At 31.7% G+C, this 14,933-nt stretch overlaps 1 protein-coding gene across 9 annotated transcripts in view; it reads left to right on the plus strand.

Moving 5' to 3' along the window:
* Window positions 1-14,933, plus strand: part of LOC127946067 (receptor-type tyrosine-protein phosphatase mu) — a 161,278-nt gene that overhangs the window by 122,850 nt on the left and 23,495 nt on the right. For 3 of the 9 annotated variants that reach the window (XM_052542358.1, XM_052542357.1, XM_052542360.1), the window contains 4 exons: window positions 2,950-3,101; window positions 4,373-4,447; window positions 5,762-5,788; window positions 8,874-9,067. In XM_052542358.1, coding sequence (XP_052398318.1) covers window positions 2,950-3,101; window positions 4,373-4,447; window positions 5,762-5,788; window positions 8,874-9,067 — 448 coding nt within the window. The remainder of the gene's footprint in view (window positions 1-2,949; window positions 3,102-4,372; window positions 4,448-5,761; window positions 5,789-8,873; window positions 9,068-14,933) is intronic. The other 6 variants (XM_052542364.1, XM_052542362.1, XM_052542359.1 and 3 more) reach the window with 3 other exon arrangements.

Below are 14,933 nucleotides of genomic sequence, written 5' to 3' on the forward strand. Positions count from 1 at the left end.
TGTGCATCTGTCATGTTCCAGGGCTTTCTGCGGAGATTCTCGTTTGTTTTTAAGCGTAGCGTGAGAATGTCAGCTCCAGGACAAATCTTTGCAGATACGAGCGTCTGAAATGTATGCCAATTTAGATGATGACAAGGCGCTGTAGATCAGAAGTGCGCGTCACACCAGAGATTTAGTCTCCCGATCTCTGCACTTTGAAGTGTTATTACCTCAGAAATCCCATTGTAGTAAATCAGATCGGAATAATTGGGAAATAAATTAGCATAGCGTTGGAGTTTGAGGGAACAGGCTTATGCCTTATTAGCATATGGACAGACTCTGTTTAGAAATGCTACAGACAAAAATACATTGTGTTTTTCTGCATTTCAAGATTTATCGTAACTGTGTATTGTTAAATACTACATCGATCATAATATATATTTAATTCACAAACACACACAAAGTATATAAAGAGTCAGTTGATTTGTATTAATTGCGGTGATTCTTTCTGCTGTTACATAGTTGCACCAGTAGGTGGCGACAGGTGATTCTCTTTATAAATGAGTCATTTGAATCATTTGTTCAAACGATTCGTTCAGAAACAATCAAGCGAACAATTAATTCAATTGATTCAGGAGCGCTAACATGCGTGTGTGTGTTACTCAGAGCCTCTATGATGGAGAGCATAAAGGGTTTCTCCATTTGTGAAAGCTCGAATTGCGGATGAAGCAGAGAAATGGCTTCACTTTAATTTATTTATGTTTAATGTGCAGCTCAGGTCTGTCCAGGCATCGCCGCTCAGTTTTAGACCACTTAAAGCCGGACAGGATCCATCGAGTCGCTGCGCTGGTTTCCATTAAAGATACGATGGGCCCCGACAGACCCCTGAGACCCGAGAGGAAGCACAGATCGCTCTAAACCACCAGTGGCCCCCAAAACACATAGTGCTCTCATTTACTGCCACTGTGTGCAGATGGCCGCATTAAACCTCCTCGCTTGTGCCAACTGCAGAGCTTAGCCAGAAATTATTTTTAAGGAAAATCCATCTCCGTTACCATCTATATATATTATTGAGTATTTAATATACAGAAAATACTATTTATCTAGATTTATAAATGTGTGTATGTATGTATGTGTGTGTGTATATATATATATATATATATATATATATGTATATATGTGTGTGTCTGTGTGTGTGTGTGTGTGTGTGTGTGTGTTTGTTACATATAACACATATAATGTATAATAAATATTTTTATATCTAATATAAAAAATGTGTGTAATTTATAAAATATGTACATACAGTATATATCTAATATTTAAATGCACTTGAAATATCATATAAATACATTTTTAATATTTAAATCTATAAACATTTGTAAGATAATATTAATTTTTAAATAAATAAATAATAAATATATATTAAGAGTAAAAATGTAATTTAAAAGTAATGTTTAAATCTACTTATATATATATTTAAAATATAAATTATGAATAATGTTTTATATTACTTTGAATTTAAACTTACTTATATTTTATATAAAGATAATTTAATGTTATTTATTAGAAAAATGTAACTTTCATACCTGGATAGATAGATAAATAGTTACCTGAGTAGTGTAAACCCAAATACAGACTAATATTGCATCAGCCTCCCTTGACTGGGTGTCATCATCTCCAAGCCTCCGTTATTTTAAAGCTGAAGAGAGCGAGATGAGTGTCTTTAACAGGATCGCCGTTCTCATCGAGAAACAGAAACGCACTCATGCTGGGCGCTTTTGGACAACTCTCTTATTCACCTTCTTTGAAACTCAAGTAAAACCAAAGTATGGCTCACAGCAGACGCGAATGAAGCATTAAACGTGAGTGATTTACATGTTAAGTCAATGCAAAGACGCGAATAGACATCCTGCGATGCGATTCGTGCGAATGAGGCGGGATGAATGATGTGTTTTGCGCAAATTGAGCATTTCAGGCGGTTAGATGTGCGTAACGTGTGATTTTGCACGAATCGCGTGAGTGAGTGACTTTGGGGAAAATTCACACCTCGTCAACCAATCAGGAGCTTGCTCTAGTAGTGATGTGATTATGACGTAGCAAGCGGAGTGAGTTTCACACGCAAATGAAGCGAGTAAACTCAAAATGTTCAAGCGTCCAACTATGCGCGAATAGCGCAGTTTATTCGTTTTTATAAAGGCTGTGATTTAGTGAAATACGCATGCTCTATATGCTATGCTGGATTTAGTCATTAAATTTATATTTAATTTTATTATACGTAGTAGTTTTGTAATTTTACCTTTTTTATTGTAACTTCTTGTTTTGTTTAATATTTGTTTAGTAATAATAATGAAAGTGGTTAAGTATATTGATCACAAAAATTATCGTTAAATTGTGCTGCTTTTTTGTTTTTGTTTTATAAATATTATTTGTTTTATTGTTTTATTAAATATTCTTAATTTTTTTTATTTGATTTCTTATTTTATAGTGAAATATAACAATAGTGAAATTACAATAGTACTATTTCTTATTTTGTTTATTATTTTCATTTATTTATTATTAAATAGTTATATTGATATAAAATCACAAATATACAACAAAATATTATGTTAAACTGTGCAGTATTTTCTATAAAGTAAAAATATTGTCATTATATATTTGTTATTTTACAAATAAAATCATACAGAAGTAATAATAAAAAAAATACAAGAAATTGCTAAATTGTGCAGCCTTATAAAGTTTTTTTTCTAGATAGCCTATTCTTTTATCTTGTTACAATAGTAAAATATTGCAATAATATTTTTTTTGTGTGTCTGTGATTTTTATTTAGCAATAATAATAATTAGTTCTGCCTAAATTGTGCAATTTTGAATGACATTTTTCTCCCTTCATGAATGCAGCTCTTACACAGAGAAGCACCAGTCTACTTCTCACAGTTCTGCAGACAGTGATCTGTGTGTGTCTTTCCTGAAGGAAACTGGCCAAGAAGCGTAAGGAGACGCTGAGCAGCACGAGGCAGGAGATGACGGTGATGGTGAACTCCATGGACAAGAGCTACGCTGAGCAGGGCACCAGCTGCGACGAGGCCATTTCATTCATGGACACACACAACCTGAACGGACGCTGTGAGTCTCTGAGCATCACACCACAGTCCAGCCAGAAGCTGTCCTTTCAAACACAGAAAGGATCGGAAAGTGATCTGATGTGTCTTGTTTGAATTAAGCATGAACATGAATGAGATCTGACACTTAGAATCTGTCTGTCCCGCCCACCTGCTTCACTCAGCCAATCAGAACTCAGCTTGTGTCTGACCCCGCCCACCTGCTTCACTCAGCCAATCATAGCTCTTCTCCTTTCCTGCCACTTTGTCCTCAGATATTCTGTAGCAGGTTTTGCATCGTTCAGCTTCTGAAGATTGATTTCAGATGAAGTCTGGTTCAAAACTAAACTACCATAAATAAGTAGCACCCTATGAGATCGGTATGTTTTTTAAATTCTGTTTTAATAAAAAAATTATAAAAAGTTTTAATAATAAAAAGACTGGCTAATCAACTGCAGTTTTAATAGTTAAAAAAATTAATAAAACTTTTAACAAAAATATTACCTTATGAAATTTTTTCATTTTTCATATATGAAAATAATTAATTAATAAATCATAAACAGAATTGATAAAACTTTATAAATAAAAAAATCATAAAAGTTGTATCAATAATAGTTTCCGATGAAATTGTATTATTTATTTATTTTAATTATTCTTTTTTTCTGTTTAAAAGTTTTAACCATTTTTACTCTATAATCGAATGTTAATAATCGAATCAATTGAATTCATAAAACTATAACAATTTAAAATGTATTACAATTTTAATAATAACAAAACTTGAACAGTTTTGTTTTATTCATTTATTTTTATTTAGCTAATAACATTATTAACATTTTATATTAAAAAAAAGAAATTATATAAAAAAAATTCTAAAATTGTAACTATAACTAAAGAGAACACAGAACATATTAAAATCAAATCTAATTCAAAATATTAATAAAATGTTAATACTTGATCAAATTAAATATTTTAAAAACATGACAAAAACACAAAAATAACGACTAAAACGTTAACTAAAATTAAAATAAAATGGAAAATATATAATTAAAATCTAATTCAAAATCTAAGCAAACGCTACAATAGTACGTGGCATAATAATATACCAATTTATATTTGGTACATAGGTTAAAATGGCATCCAAATACAAATAAAGGTTATTTTAGTAAGTGTACCGTGACATCTTTGATGCATATAGAAATGTAAGTCACATTTAAATGTTTGTTGGTGTTTTAAGAATTCAGATGTGCTGTTTATTTGCTTCCTCATCACATCTTGACTGCTTCTTTATTCTGAAAGCTGTCTCCTCGCCGTCTTCGTTCACCCTGAAGACTAACACACTGAGCACCGCTGTGCCAAACTCCTACTATCCAGGTAAAGCTCTGCATGTTCACGCTTTTCTGTCTGAAACTGCTCTGCTTTTGTCACATCTGTTGAATAACTGAGCTTTATAGACCTCATGAAATCACAATCAGAGTTGTTTTAGCCCACATCCACAACTTTGAGTTCATCTATATGCTATATGTACCACTTAACAGTATATGTTTATCGTTACAATTTTTTTTTTAATAAACTTGAATTAAAATACACTAAATATACTAAAATAAAATATTTTTAAAAGCTTATTTAATTTCAGCTATCATAAAACCCATTAAAATAAAACTTTTCATTACTTGAAATAAAATAAACTATATAAATATATTTAATATGCTAAAATAAAATAAAAATTCAGCTACTATTTTAAAACAATTATTGAAACATAAAATAAACGTCAGCTGAAATATACTAAACAAACTAAAATATGTTTTACAAAAATAAAATATTTTACGAACTAGTTTTATTTTAGCTAATTGCTAAGACAACTTTTCTCTTATTAATTGAGTTTAACCTGATACATTAATAATAATAATTGATATATTAATTAAATGTATATGAATAAAAATGACTAAAACTTGAACTAAAATTTATATAAAAACAGAAATTTCAAACTATAAACTAATAAGTAAAAAAATAAAGTTACTCTAAATTATTTCAACGATACTAAATTGATGCTGCTTTTATTCACCAAGGACGCATTAAATTAATTAAAAAGTGACGATAAATACATTTATAATGTAACAAATGATTTCTGTTTCAAATAAACGCTGTTCTTTTGAACTTTCTGATCATCTGTGAATCCTGAAAAATTAAATGTATCACAGTTTCCACAAAAATATCAATGTTTTCAACATTGATAATAATCAGAAATGTTTCTTGAGCAGTAAATAATCATATTTTCATGATTTCTGAAGATCATGTGACTCTGAAGACTGGAGGATTGATGCTGAAAATACAGCGGAGCATCACAGAAATACATTACACTTTAACACAGATTCACACAGAACACAGATGATTTACATTTTTATAATATTTAGACATTTTTACAGTGTTTTAGAATCAAATAACTTTGCGTTTAAAAAATCTCACCGACCCGAAACTTTTAAACGATGGTGTTAACTTCTACATTTTACAGTCTTTTTCTTTGTTCAAGGGTATCAACTGTTTAACCAGTAAAGCATGTCCAACCATTTCATGGGGTTTGTGGGTAACCAGTTATGTCTGTATGGCCACCTGTTGATCTGGATCAGTGTGGACTGAACCGCTTTTCTCTTCTCTGTAAACCTCTGCACGTCTCTCGGCCGTGAGCAGATCCCTTCGTGCCGACCGCAATCTTAGGTGAGAAAACCTCTGCTTCTGTCTCCACACATGACGGCGTCCTGAGAACAGCTTGTTTGTGTTGACGAGAGACAGACAGGAAGTAGATCTGACGCTTCCTCACATTCATACCTGCCTGCTTTTCTCTTCTGTGTGAGACTTGAGGGTTTATTCCTCCCCGAGCCGAGGCTTCACCCCATCCCATCCGCATTGTGTGACGTCACGTATGTCTATGACCTCTCATGTGCATGGACAGATAATGTGGACCGGATGAGGGGGGAGTGACAGTGTGGCACGAACGAATAAAGCAACCCATGGTCATTTCCATCAGTGTCTTCTTTATGCTCACGATAGTATTTAAAACACACTTTGTCTTTCTAAAATCAATTGTGCACATGTCAAGAGTCTGTTTTTATAACAATACCTATTTTAATGCTAATCTATCACTTTTAAAAATGGCTCCTAATCACGATATTACATGAGATCTTGGGTTCAGGAAGTATATTTCCCATTCATCCACTTAAAAGACATAGAATGTCTTAGAGAAGACATGTACATAGAATTTATCATTGAAATTTTAACAAGATTTGTAAAAAAAAAAGATAAAACCTTGAAACAATGTTGCAATATCAAGGTTGATTTGCAAAACTGAAACAAAATTCAACACTGATCCATGACGTTTGATTGAAATAATGGCTGAATGTTGAAAATCAATGACGTTTAATGCGAAAACGTTACTTAAGTACTTAGAATTCAGACTTGTAATTTTAATAAGATCTATAGGAAAGTAAAACGTTGAAACAATGCTGATTTGATTTGCAAAATTGAAACAAAATTCAACATTGATTTAACCTTGATCTGTGACGTTGAATAAGCGTTGAAATGTGGTTGAAAAAATTTATCAACATTGAACAACAATGACATTTAATGCAAAAAGATTTAAGAAAGTGAATTCAAGTAATTCAACCTCGATCCATAATGTTGATTTATTGCAAAAACTTTACCAAAATACATAGAATTCAACATTGAAATTTTAACAAGATTTGTAAAAAAAAAAAAAAAAAGGTTAAACCTTGAAAAAATGTTGCAATATCATGGTTGATTTGCAAAACTGAAACAAAATTCAACACTGATCCAAGACGTTTGATTGAAATAATGTCTGAATGTTGAAAATCAATGACGTTTAATGCGAAAACGTTACTTAAGTAAGAATTCAGACTCTAAATTTTAATAAGATCTATAGGAAAGTAAAACGTTGAAACAATGCTGATTTGATTTGCAAAACTGAAACAAAATTCAGCACCAATTCAACCTTGATATGTGACATTGACCAAACGTTGAAATGTGGAAATATTGTCAGTTGTTTCAACATTGAAAAAAAGTTACGTATTAAGGGTTGCAGAAAGGTCGACAAAATACTTAGAAATAAACATTAATTTTTTTTTCAATAGTAAAAAAAAAAATAACATTGAAACGTTGATTTGCAAAATTTAAAAAAATTCAACACTGATTTAACCTTGATCCATGACGTTGAATAAGCGTTGAAATGTGGTTGAAAAAATGTATCAACATTGAACAACAATGACATTTAATGCAAAAAGGTTGTAGAAAGCTTAACAGAATACATAGAAATCAACTTTGAAAAAAAACGTTCAAGTGATTAAACCTCGATCCATAATGTTGATTTATGTTAATGCAAAAAAAAAAAACTTAACCAAAATACATAGAATTTAACTTTGAAATTTTAACAAGATTTGTAGAAAAGGTAATACGTTGAAACAAAGTTGCAATATCGACGTTGATTTGCAAATCTGAAACAAAATTCAACAACAATTCAACCTTGATCCATGATGTTGAAAAAGCATTGAAAGGTGATTGAAATAATGCCTGAATGTTGAAAATCAATGACGTTTAATGCAAAAAACGTTACTTAAGTACTTAGAACTCAGACTTGAAATTTTAATAAGATCTTAAGAAAGGTAAAACGTTGAAACAATGTTGCGGTGTCAATTTGATTAGCAAAACTGATGCAAATTGATTGAAACAAAATTCAACACTGATTCAAGACATTGAATAAACATTGAAAGTGGTTGAAATATTGTCTTTTGTTGTTTCAGTGTTGAAATAAAATGATGTTTAATGCGAAAATGTTACTTGAGGACTTAGAATCCAGCCTGGAAATTTTGAATAAGATCTTAAGAGAAGTAAAACGTTGAAAGTTGTTTAGTTGAAATTCCAGCCTGGAAATTTTAATAAGATCTTAAGAAAAGTAAAACGTTGAAAGTTGTTTAGTTGAAATCCCGGCTTGAGTCGCGTGTAGGACTCGTTTAGGTCGGTTTAGAAAGTTGTATCCGTTACCGCTACAAACGTATCAAGTTTAAGGATCTGAATGGGATTTGTACTTGAGGAACCCGAGCGTCGAGCAGGTTCAGATTCGGCCTCGTCTCATTCCTTCATTTCGACACCTCCGACGGTTCAGAGGAAGTCAGTCAGAACCTCAGATACTCTCTGGACTTCATGTGTAGCTGCTCTTGCTTCAACTATCTTGTTGCTTACACCCTTTTTCCTCTCTCTTCCTGTTTTCTTTCTTCACGTTTAACCTATGTATCCTCTTAAAAAGTGCCCATTAATGGTAAGTTGCCAATCGGCCCTGTGTTTTTTGGGGGTGACTGTCAGTGGGATCTACTCCCCCCTCTCCCCTCAAACCGTGTCGCCTCTCTCGCATGGCCTTGTGTCGCATTTCGCCTCCCATTAGCTAGCATGGCGTCACCCGTGACTTCATGCATACAGTATTTGTGACACCCTTCACTCACCTGCATCCTCAAATGTGCTTTCTTTTGGTATTGGTTCCCAACCCTGTCGTGAAGGTGCCACATCCAGACATCACCATTTCACCATTCGTGCGACCTCATTTTGACATCGGATAGCCAGTTTCTTTAGCTAGAACAGACGGCTTGGTTTTGTTGGTTCTGTTTATGCACATGTTTGGACTCGACTCACCTGTTGTTCTGTGCTCATCTCTTCATGTAGTCGTCAACCTACTGCTCATCCAGTCCTTCGCCGTTTGAGTTTGCTGACCGTTTCTCCCTTGCGTTTTTCCCGTCAGATGAAAACCACACCATGAACAGCGAGACCAGCAGCTTGGTTCAGTCGCACACTCACTCCTTCAAGAAGCGCGAGGCGGTGGATGTCCCATATCAGACGGGACAGCTTCATCCGGCCATCCGTGTGGCCGATCTCCTCCAGCACATCACGCAGATGAAGTGTGCCGAGGGTTACGGCTTCAAAGAGGAATACGAGGTGCGTCCTTTTGCTTTAGTTTACTCTGGACATCATTTGTTTTGTCACGTTTGTACATCACTGCATGCTGTTTGCATCTTATTTTTTAAGGGTGGTAACTGAATAATAATGTATGTTTAGATTTAGTTTTCCGTGCAACAATTTTGTCAGAGCTTGATGTAGAAATTTTGACATTTCGTCCAACATCTCTCATATTTGAAACAACATGAGAAGTGAGTAAATTATTCTTTTTTTTAGTAGAACTATTCTATTAGTATTCACTGCAAAAAGTTTCTTACTCAGTATGTTTGTCAACACAATCAAAACGTTTAATGTTCCTTTTGCTCAGTGGTAGAGCATTGCGTTTGCAGCGCAAAAGGTTGTGGGTTCGATTCCCAGGGAACACACATGCTAGTAAAAAATGTATTGAATGCACTGTAAGTCACTTTGGATAAAAGCGTCTGCTAAATACGTAAATGTAGATGTAATTACGAAGAAGAATGTATTAAGATATTAAGTCCCACTTTCTGAAAATTAAGTGAGTTTATGCTTAACACAAGAAAATTAACTTCAAAGGCAAAACATTTTTGACACCATTCGCAGATATTTTTATTGTTTTAAACATGAACTCACTTAATTTTCAGAAAGCAAGACATAATATCATCATTTTTTCCAGTACAAATATCTACATTTTCTTACATCAGGATCTACTTACTTTGAGAAGAAAAATTACATAAGATATTAAGTCTTATATTCCCCCAAATAAAGTGAGTTTATGCTTGAAAAAAAATCTGCCTGTAGGGTTGGAAAAATATTAAATTTTCTTCTCCCATTGACAGATATTTCTTCTTGTTTAAAAAAAATATATATATATATTTTCATATCTTAAATCATTTAGCATATTAAGTAAATGTATCTTCATTTAAGAATGTTTAGATTTTTTTGGTCTTTTTTAATTAAGTGAATTTGTGTTTAAAACAGGAAAAAAATATCTAACAATGAGACCAGGAAAAATAATTGACTGTTAGTTTCTTAACCCGTTTTTGTGTTATTATTGTTTTAAGTGTAAACTCATTTCATTCTGATGCATTCTTCAAAAAACAAAACTTAATATTTAAATCTCACTTAATTTCAGAAAACAACACTTAGCATCTTTTTGCAACTTTTTATCTCGCAATTCTGACTTTTATCTCATAATTGCGTAATATAAAGTCAAATCGCAAGTTATAAAGTCAAAATTGCAACTTTTTATCTCGTAATTCTGACTTTTATCTCATAATTGCCTATTATAAAGTCAAATCGCAAGTTATAAAGTCAAAATTGCAACTTTTTATCTCGTAATTCTGACTTTTATCTCATAATTGCCTACTATAAAGTCAAATCGCAAGTTATAAAGCCAAAATTGCAAACTTTTTATCTCGCAATTTTGACTTTTATCTCATAATTGCCTATTATAAAGTCAAATCGCATGTTATAAAGTCAAAATTGCAACTTTTTATCTCGCAATTCTGACTTTTATCTCATAATTGCGTAATATAAAGTCAAATCGCATGTTATAAAGTCAAAATTGCAAGTTTTTATCTAGCAATTTTGACTTCTATCTCATAATTGCATAATATAAAGTCAAATCGCATGTTATAAAGCCAAAATTGCAAGTTTTTATCTCGCAATTTTGACTTCTATCTCATAATTGCATAATATAAAGTCAAATCACAACTTATAAAGTCAAAATTGCAAGTTTTTATCTCGCAATTTTGACTTCTATCTCATAATTGCGTAATATAAACTCAAATCACAACTTATAAAGTCAAAATTGCAATTGTAATTTTGACTTTATAATTCAAAGGGAAATTTTTCTCACAATTGCGAGTGTATATGATGCAATTCTGTGAAAAAATGTCTGATTTGTGAGATAAAAAGTCGCAACAACTTTTTTTTTTTTTTTTTTTTTTTTCCAGAGCCGGAAAACAGGCTTCCACAGATAATTGTTGTTATAAAAATAAAAAAACTCACTTGATTTAGATTTTTTTTTATCACCTTGTTTTGTTGTCACCTTGCTTCTCAAGTAAACATTTCTTGATTTAAATATGTTAGATATTTTTTACTGGAAAACAAGACAGAAATTCTGAGGAAGAACATTATTTGCCGTAGTTTTCTCCATGAGCTCATCATGTCATCCCCAAACCGCTCCAGTTCTGTTGAATCCCGTTGACTGCACAAGGTTTATCTCTGTTTCACCACCATACGATGTGCATTATCTTCACACACACAACGCAACTCGCGCGATCGGCCGTTTGTTTTACGTCTAGTGCGACTGAGTGATGCATCACGGTTCTGTGTTTGTGCATCCTCTCACCATAACCTCACAGCTTTATCCTTCACATCTGAATGAAATCAATATTTCAGCCCAGACGCCTGCCTTGAGGGCTCGATTGAATACGAATAAAGATTGTTTTTAGAGTTCAGATAGACGTCGAGTTCAGTGTGAAAGTTACTTGTATTTCTTGTGTTTTCTCCTCCATGTTGAATAGTGGTTTGAGATGACCAACACTAAAATATTCCCTTATCTTTCCTTTTGCTTCGTGTTATTCCGTACATTAACTTTGGAAAAGATAAACGAGGTAAGCAGCCCTTTTTGGATGTATGAAAGATGTTTTAGCTGCTTGTTAGTTGCTAATATGACTTGTTGGCTCCAGATTGTCCTGTAGTTTGTCTTAAAGCTCCTGTAGTTTTACCAGTCCTACCTTAGCAACTGTTGCCGCCCACCATATTATCAGACAGGATGTTGTCCTTTCTCTAATGGAAGTCTGTGTTTTGATGATTTGCATAAAATTACATTTAAAATGTAAAAAAATTAAAAAATATATATAAAATTAATATTAAATAAATTAAATATATAAATATATATATATATGGTCGCTTGTTTTTTTTTTTTCAATAAAAACTAAAACCATAAAAAGAAAATTACTGAAATAAAATAAACTTTATTTGAAATAAAATATTAAAAACCTTAAAAAATTATTTTAGTTCAGCGAGTTGCCAAAGCAATATGATTTGTATAACTTGATGTACTAAACTAAAACTAGTGAATATAATACAAAATTTAAATATAAAAAAATTAATATTTCTCATTTTCATTAAGTTTAAATTGTTGTATTAAAATAAATGAAATAAAGAAAAATACAGATTAAACAAATAAAAAATTTAATTGTTTATTTTATGTTGTTCCATGGTGTAAATGGTTTTATCATAATATATAAACCTAAACATCCAAATTACTAAAATTTTAACTGAAAAATCAAGTAAAAAAAAACAAACAAAAAAACAAAACAAATTAACACTGGTTCTTTTTCACACACTTCTTATGCTAAATATATATTTTTTGGTCATATTTCATTCACGACCATTACAATTATTGTTATTATTGTTGTTTGTTGTTTTCTATTATAGTATTACATGATGAAAATGGCCTTCCATAATATATATATATATATATATATATATATATATATATATATATATATATATATATATAATTGTAAAAGTTAAAGTTAAACTAAAATTAATATGCAAAGAGAAAATTTCTTCATTTTTGAAATCATGTTATAAAAACATTCTACTATTTATTAAAAAATGTAACGGTGTCATATTTCATTTTAGACGGTGTATGAATAATATAGCAGTACCATGTGATATATTTATAGTGTCCGAATCCAACATTTGAACATCTGACTCTAAAGAAAGATTTATTTGGTGATAAAACGCATCAGAAGCTTCTGGATCGAGATGTGAAGCTTTAATTGTCGCTGTCAGACGTCACCGAGGTCCTTCTCATGAGCGCAGTTATCCATCCACAAACACCTGGAGCATGCTGGGATGCATAACAATAAAGAATCGACAAGTGCATCTTACAACATGCATTATTAAGTTGGGTTGATGCTTGTTTTATTCATGCTTGCTTTGACATCTTTCAGAGAGCGCGTGTCATTGGGCATCAATTTCATTTCACAAGTTTATTAGATTTGATTCCACCTCCTGCTTTTATCCTCAGAAGAAACGCAGGTTAATGCATGTGTGTGTTTGAGGCGCTCCTCTCTTTCTGGATGAATCCAGATCCGGTGTTTAGCATCGCCACAGTTTTGGCTCATGATTCCAGTCTTGCGTCTGATTGGCTGTGGTTTTGAGGCTCAGCCAATCAGAGCGAGCGGCCTTGAGGGACACAAACAGCCTGGAGCTTCCTGCCAGCCATTTCTCCATCCGCTCCATTCCAGTCTGCTACGAAGCTTATTTATTCAGCACCACACTTTTATATTTCAAAAGATTATTTTTCCATCAAGCAACATCTGAAAATCATTATTCTCTCCTGTTTCCCTACAGCAACTCTTAAAGGGACAGTTCACCCCCCCAAAAAATTGTGTCATTAAAAATACTATTACAGGTTTTCATAATATTTTGAATTGGGTTTTCTGTTTTGGTTTTTATTTTAACTTCAATTTTAAGTGATTTTATTGTTTTTCTTATTTTTTATTGAGTTTATTAATTTATTTAAATGTGATTTTTTTTTTTTTTTTAGGTTTTCGTTTGAGATATTTTACTTCAAGGTCGACCTGCAAACTGGCTAAAATAAAAATGTATTATAAAAAAAAAAAAACATATCTATATAGTTTCTATTTCGTTTTAATTTTAAGTTTTGTTTATTTAGTTTTACTTAACCAATTAAAAAGTAAATAAATTAAGTTTCAAATCATTTCTGTTTTTATAGTTACATTTATTCCACTTAATTTTTATTTTGTTTTTATTTTTATTATTTAAGTTTTATTTAATTTAAATACGTTATTTCATTTAATGCTTATTTTATTCTTATAAATTGTTTTATTTTATTCAAAGTTTAATTTCTATAGTTCGTTTATTTTGATTAACACTTATTATGCAATTTAAAAAAGTTAACAATTTTTATATTTAATATTATTTAATTTATTTCAGTTCATGTTTATATTTTATTTTAAAAAGTATTTTATAGTCTTCGTTTTGGATATCCCTTATAGATAATAACCCAGACTCACCCTCATGTTGTTCCAAACCCATAAAACTAAAGTTAATCACAAATTAAGGCTTTCTTAACGACCCCTGAGAGGTTTCTGTCCCTCTATTGAAAGACAACCAAAAAACCCAAACCTGTCATAAACCCTTTGCAAAACGAATCCATATGAATCAAGCAGTTTAATTCAAGTCTTGTAAAGAGATAAGATCGCTTTATATGATGAACAGATTTCAGTTTTAGCTGAACAAGAATCTTAAGTTGTTTTGAAGATTAACCGAAGTCTTACAGGTTCAGAACGACATGAATTATGACAGGATTGACATTTCTGGGTGCTTTGTTCCTGTAGGTTGAGCCTGTTTTCCTGCATGTCTTGTGTTTCTGCTCCAGTAAAAGCAGACAGAAGCACTGACAGTGTGTGTGTGTGTGTGTGTGTGTGTGTGTGTGTGTGTGTGTGTCACTCGTTCCTCGTCTCTGTCACTGACTTTAGTATCTGTTGTGATGCGTTCAATGCGTCTGCCATCGAAAACTAGCTCAAATATATAGATTTTATATTTAATTTTATTTCAGTTAACTTTTTTTCAGTTCATCTAACATTTTTATTTGTTTTTTAAATATATTATATATTTATATATTTTGTATTTAATTTATTTATTTATTTTTGTGGGAGTGGGGGTCAGTACATTGATCTTATCCAATACAATTTAAAACAAAATATGATTTTTTTATATTTAATAAAAATGATTTAATATGTCATTATATAAAAAAAAAATAATAAAATGTGTAAATATATAATTTATATGCATGACTACTGGTTTCCACATAAATATTGGGATGCACAACTGTTTG

Source organism: Carassius gibelio, chromosome A24 (assembly GCF_023724105.1).
Source record: "Carassius gibelio isolate Cgi1373 ecotype wild population from Czech Republic chromosome A24, carGib1.2-hapl.c, whole genome shotgun sequence".
NCBI lineage: Eukaryota > Metazoa > Chordata > Actinopteri > Cypriniformes > Cyprinidae > Carassius > Carassius gibelio.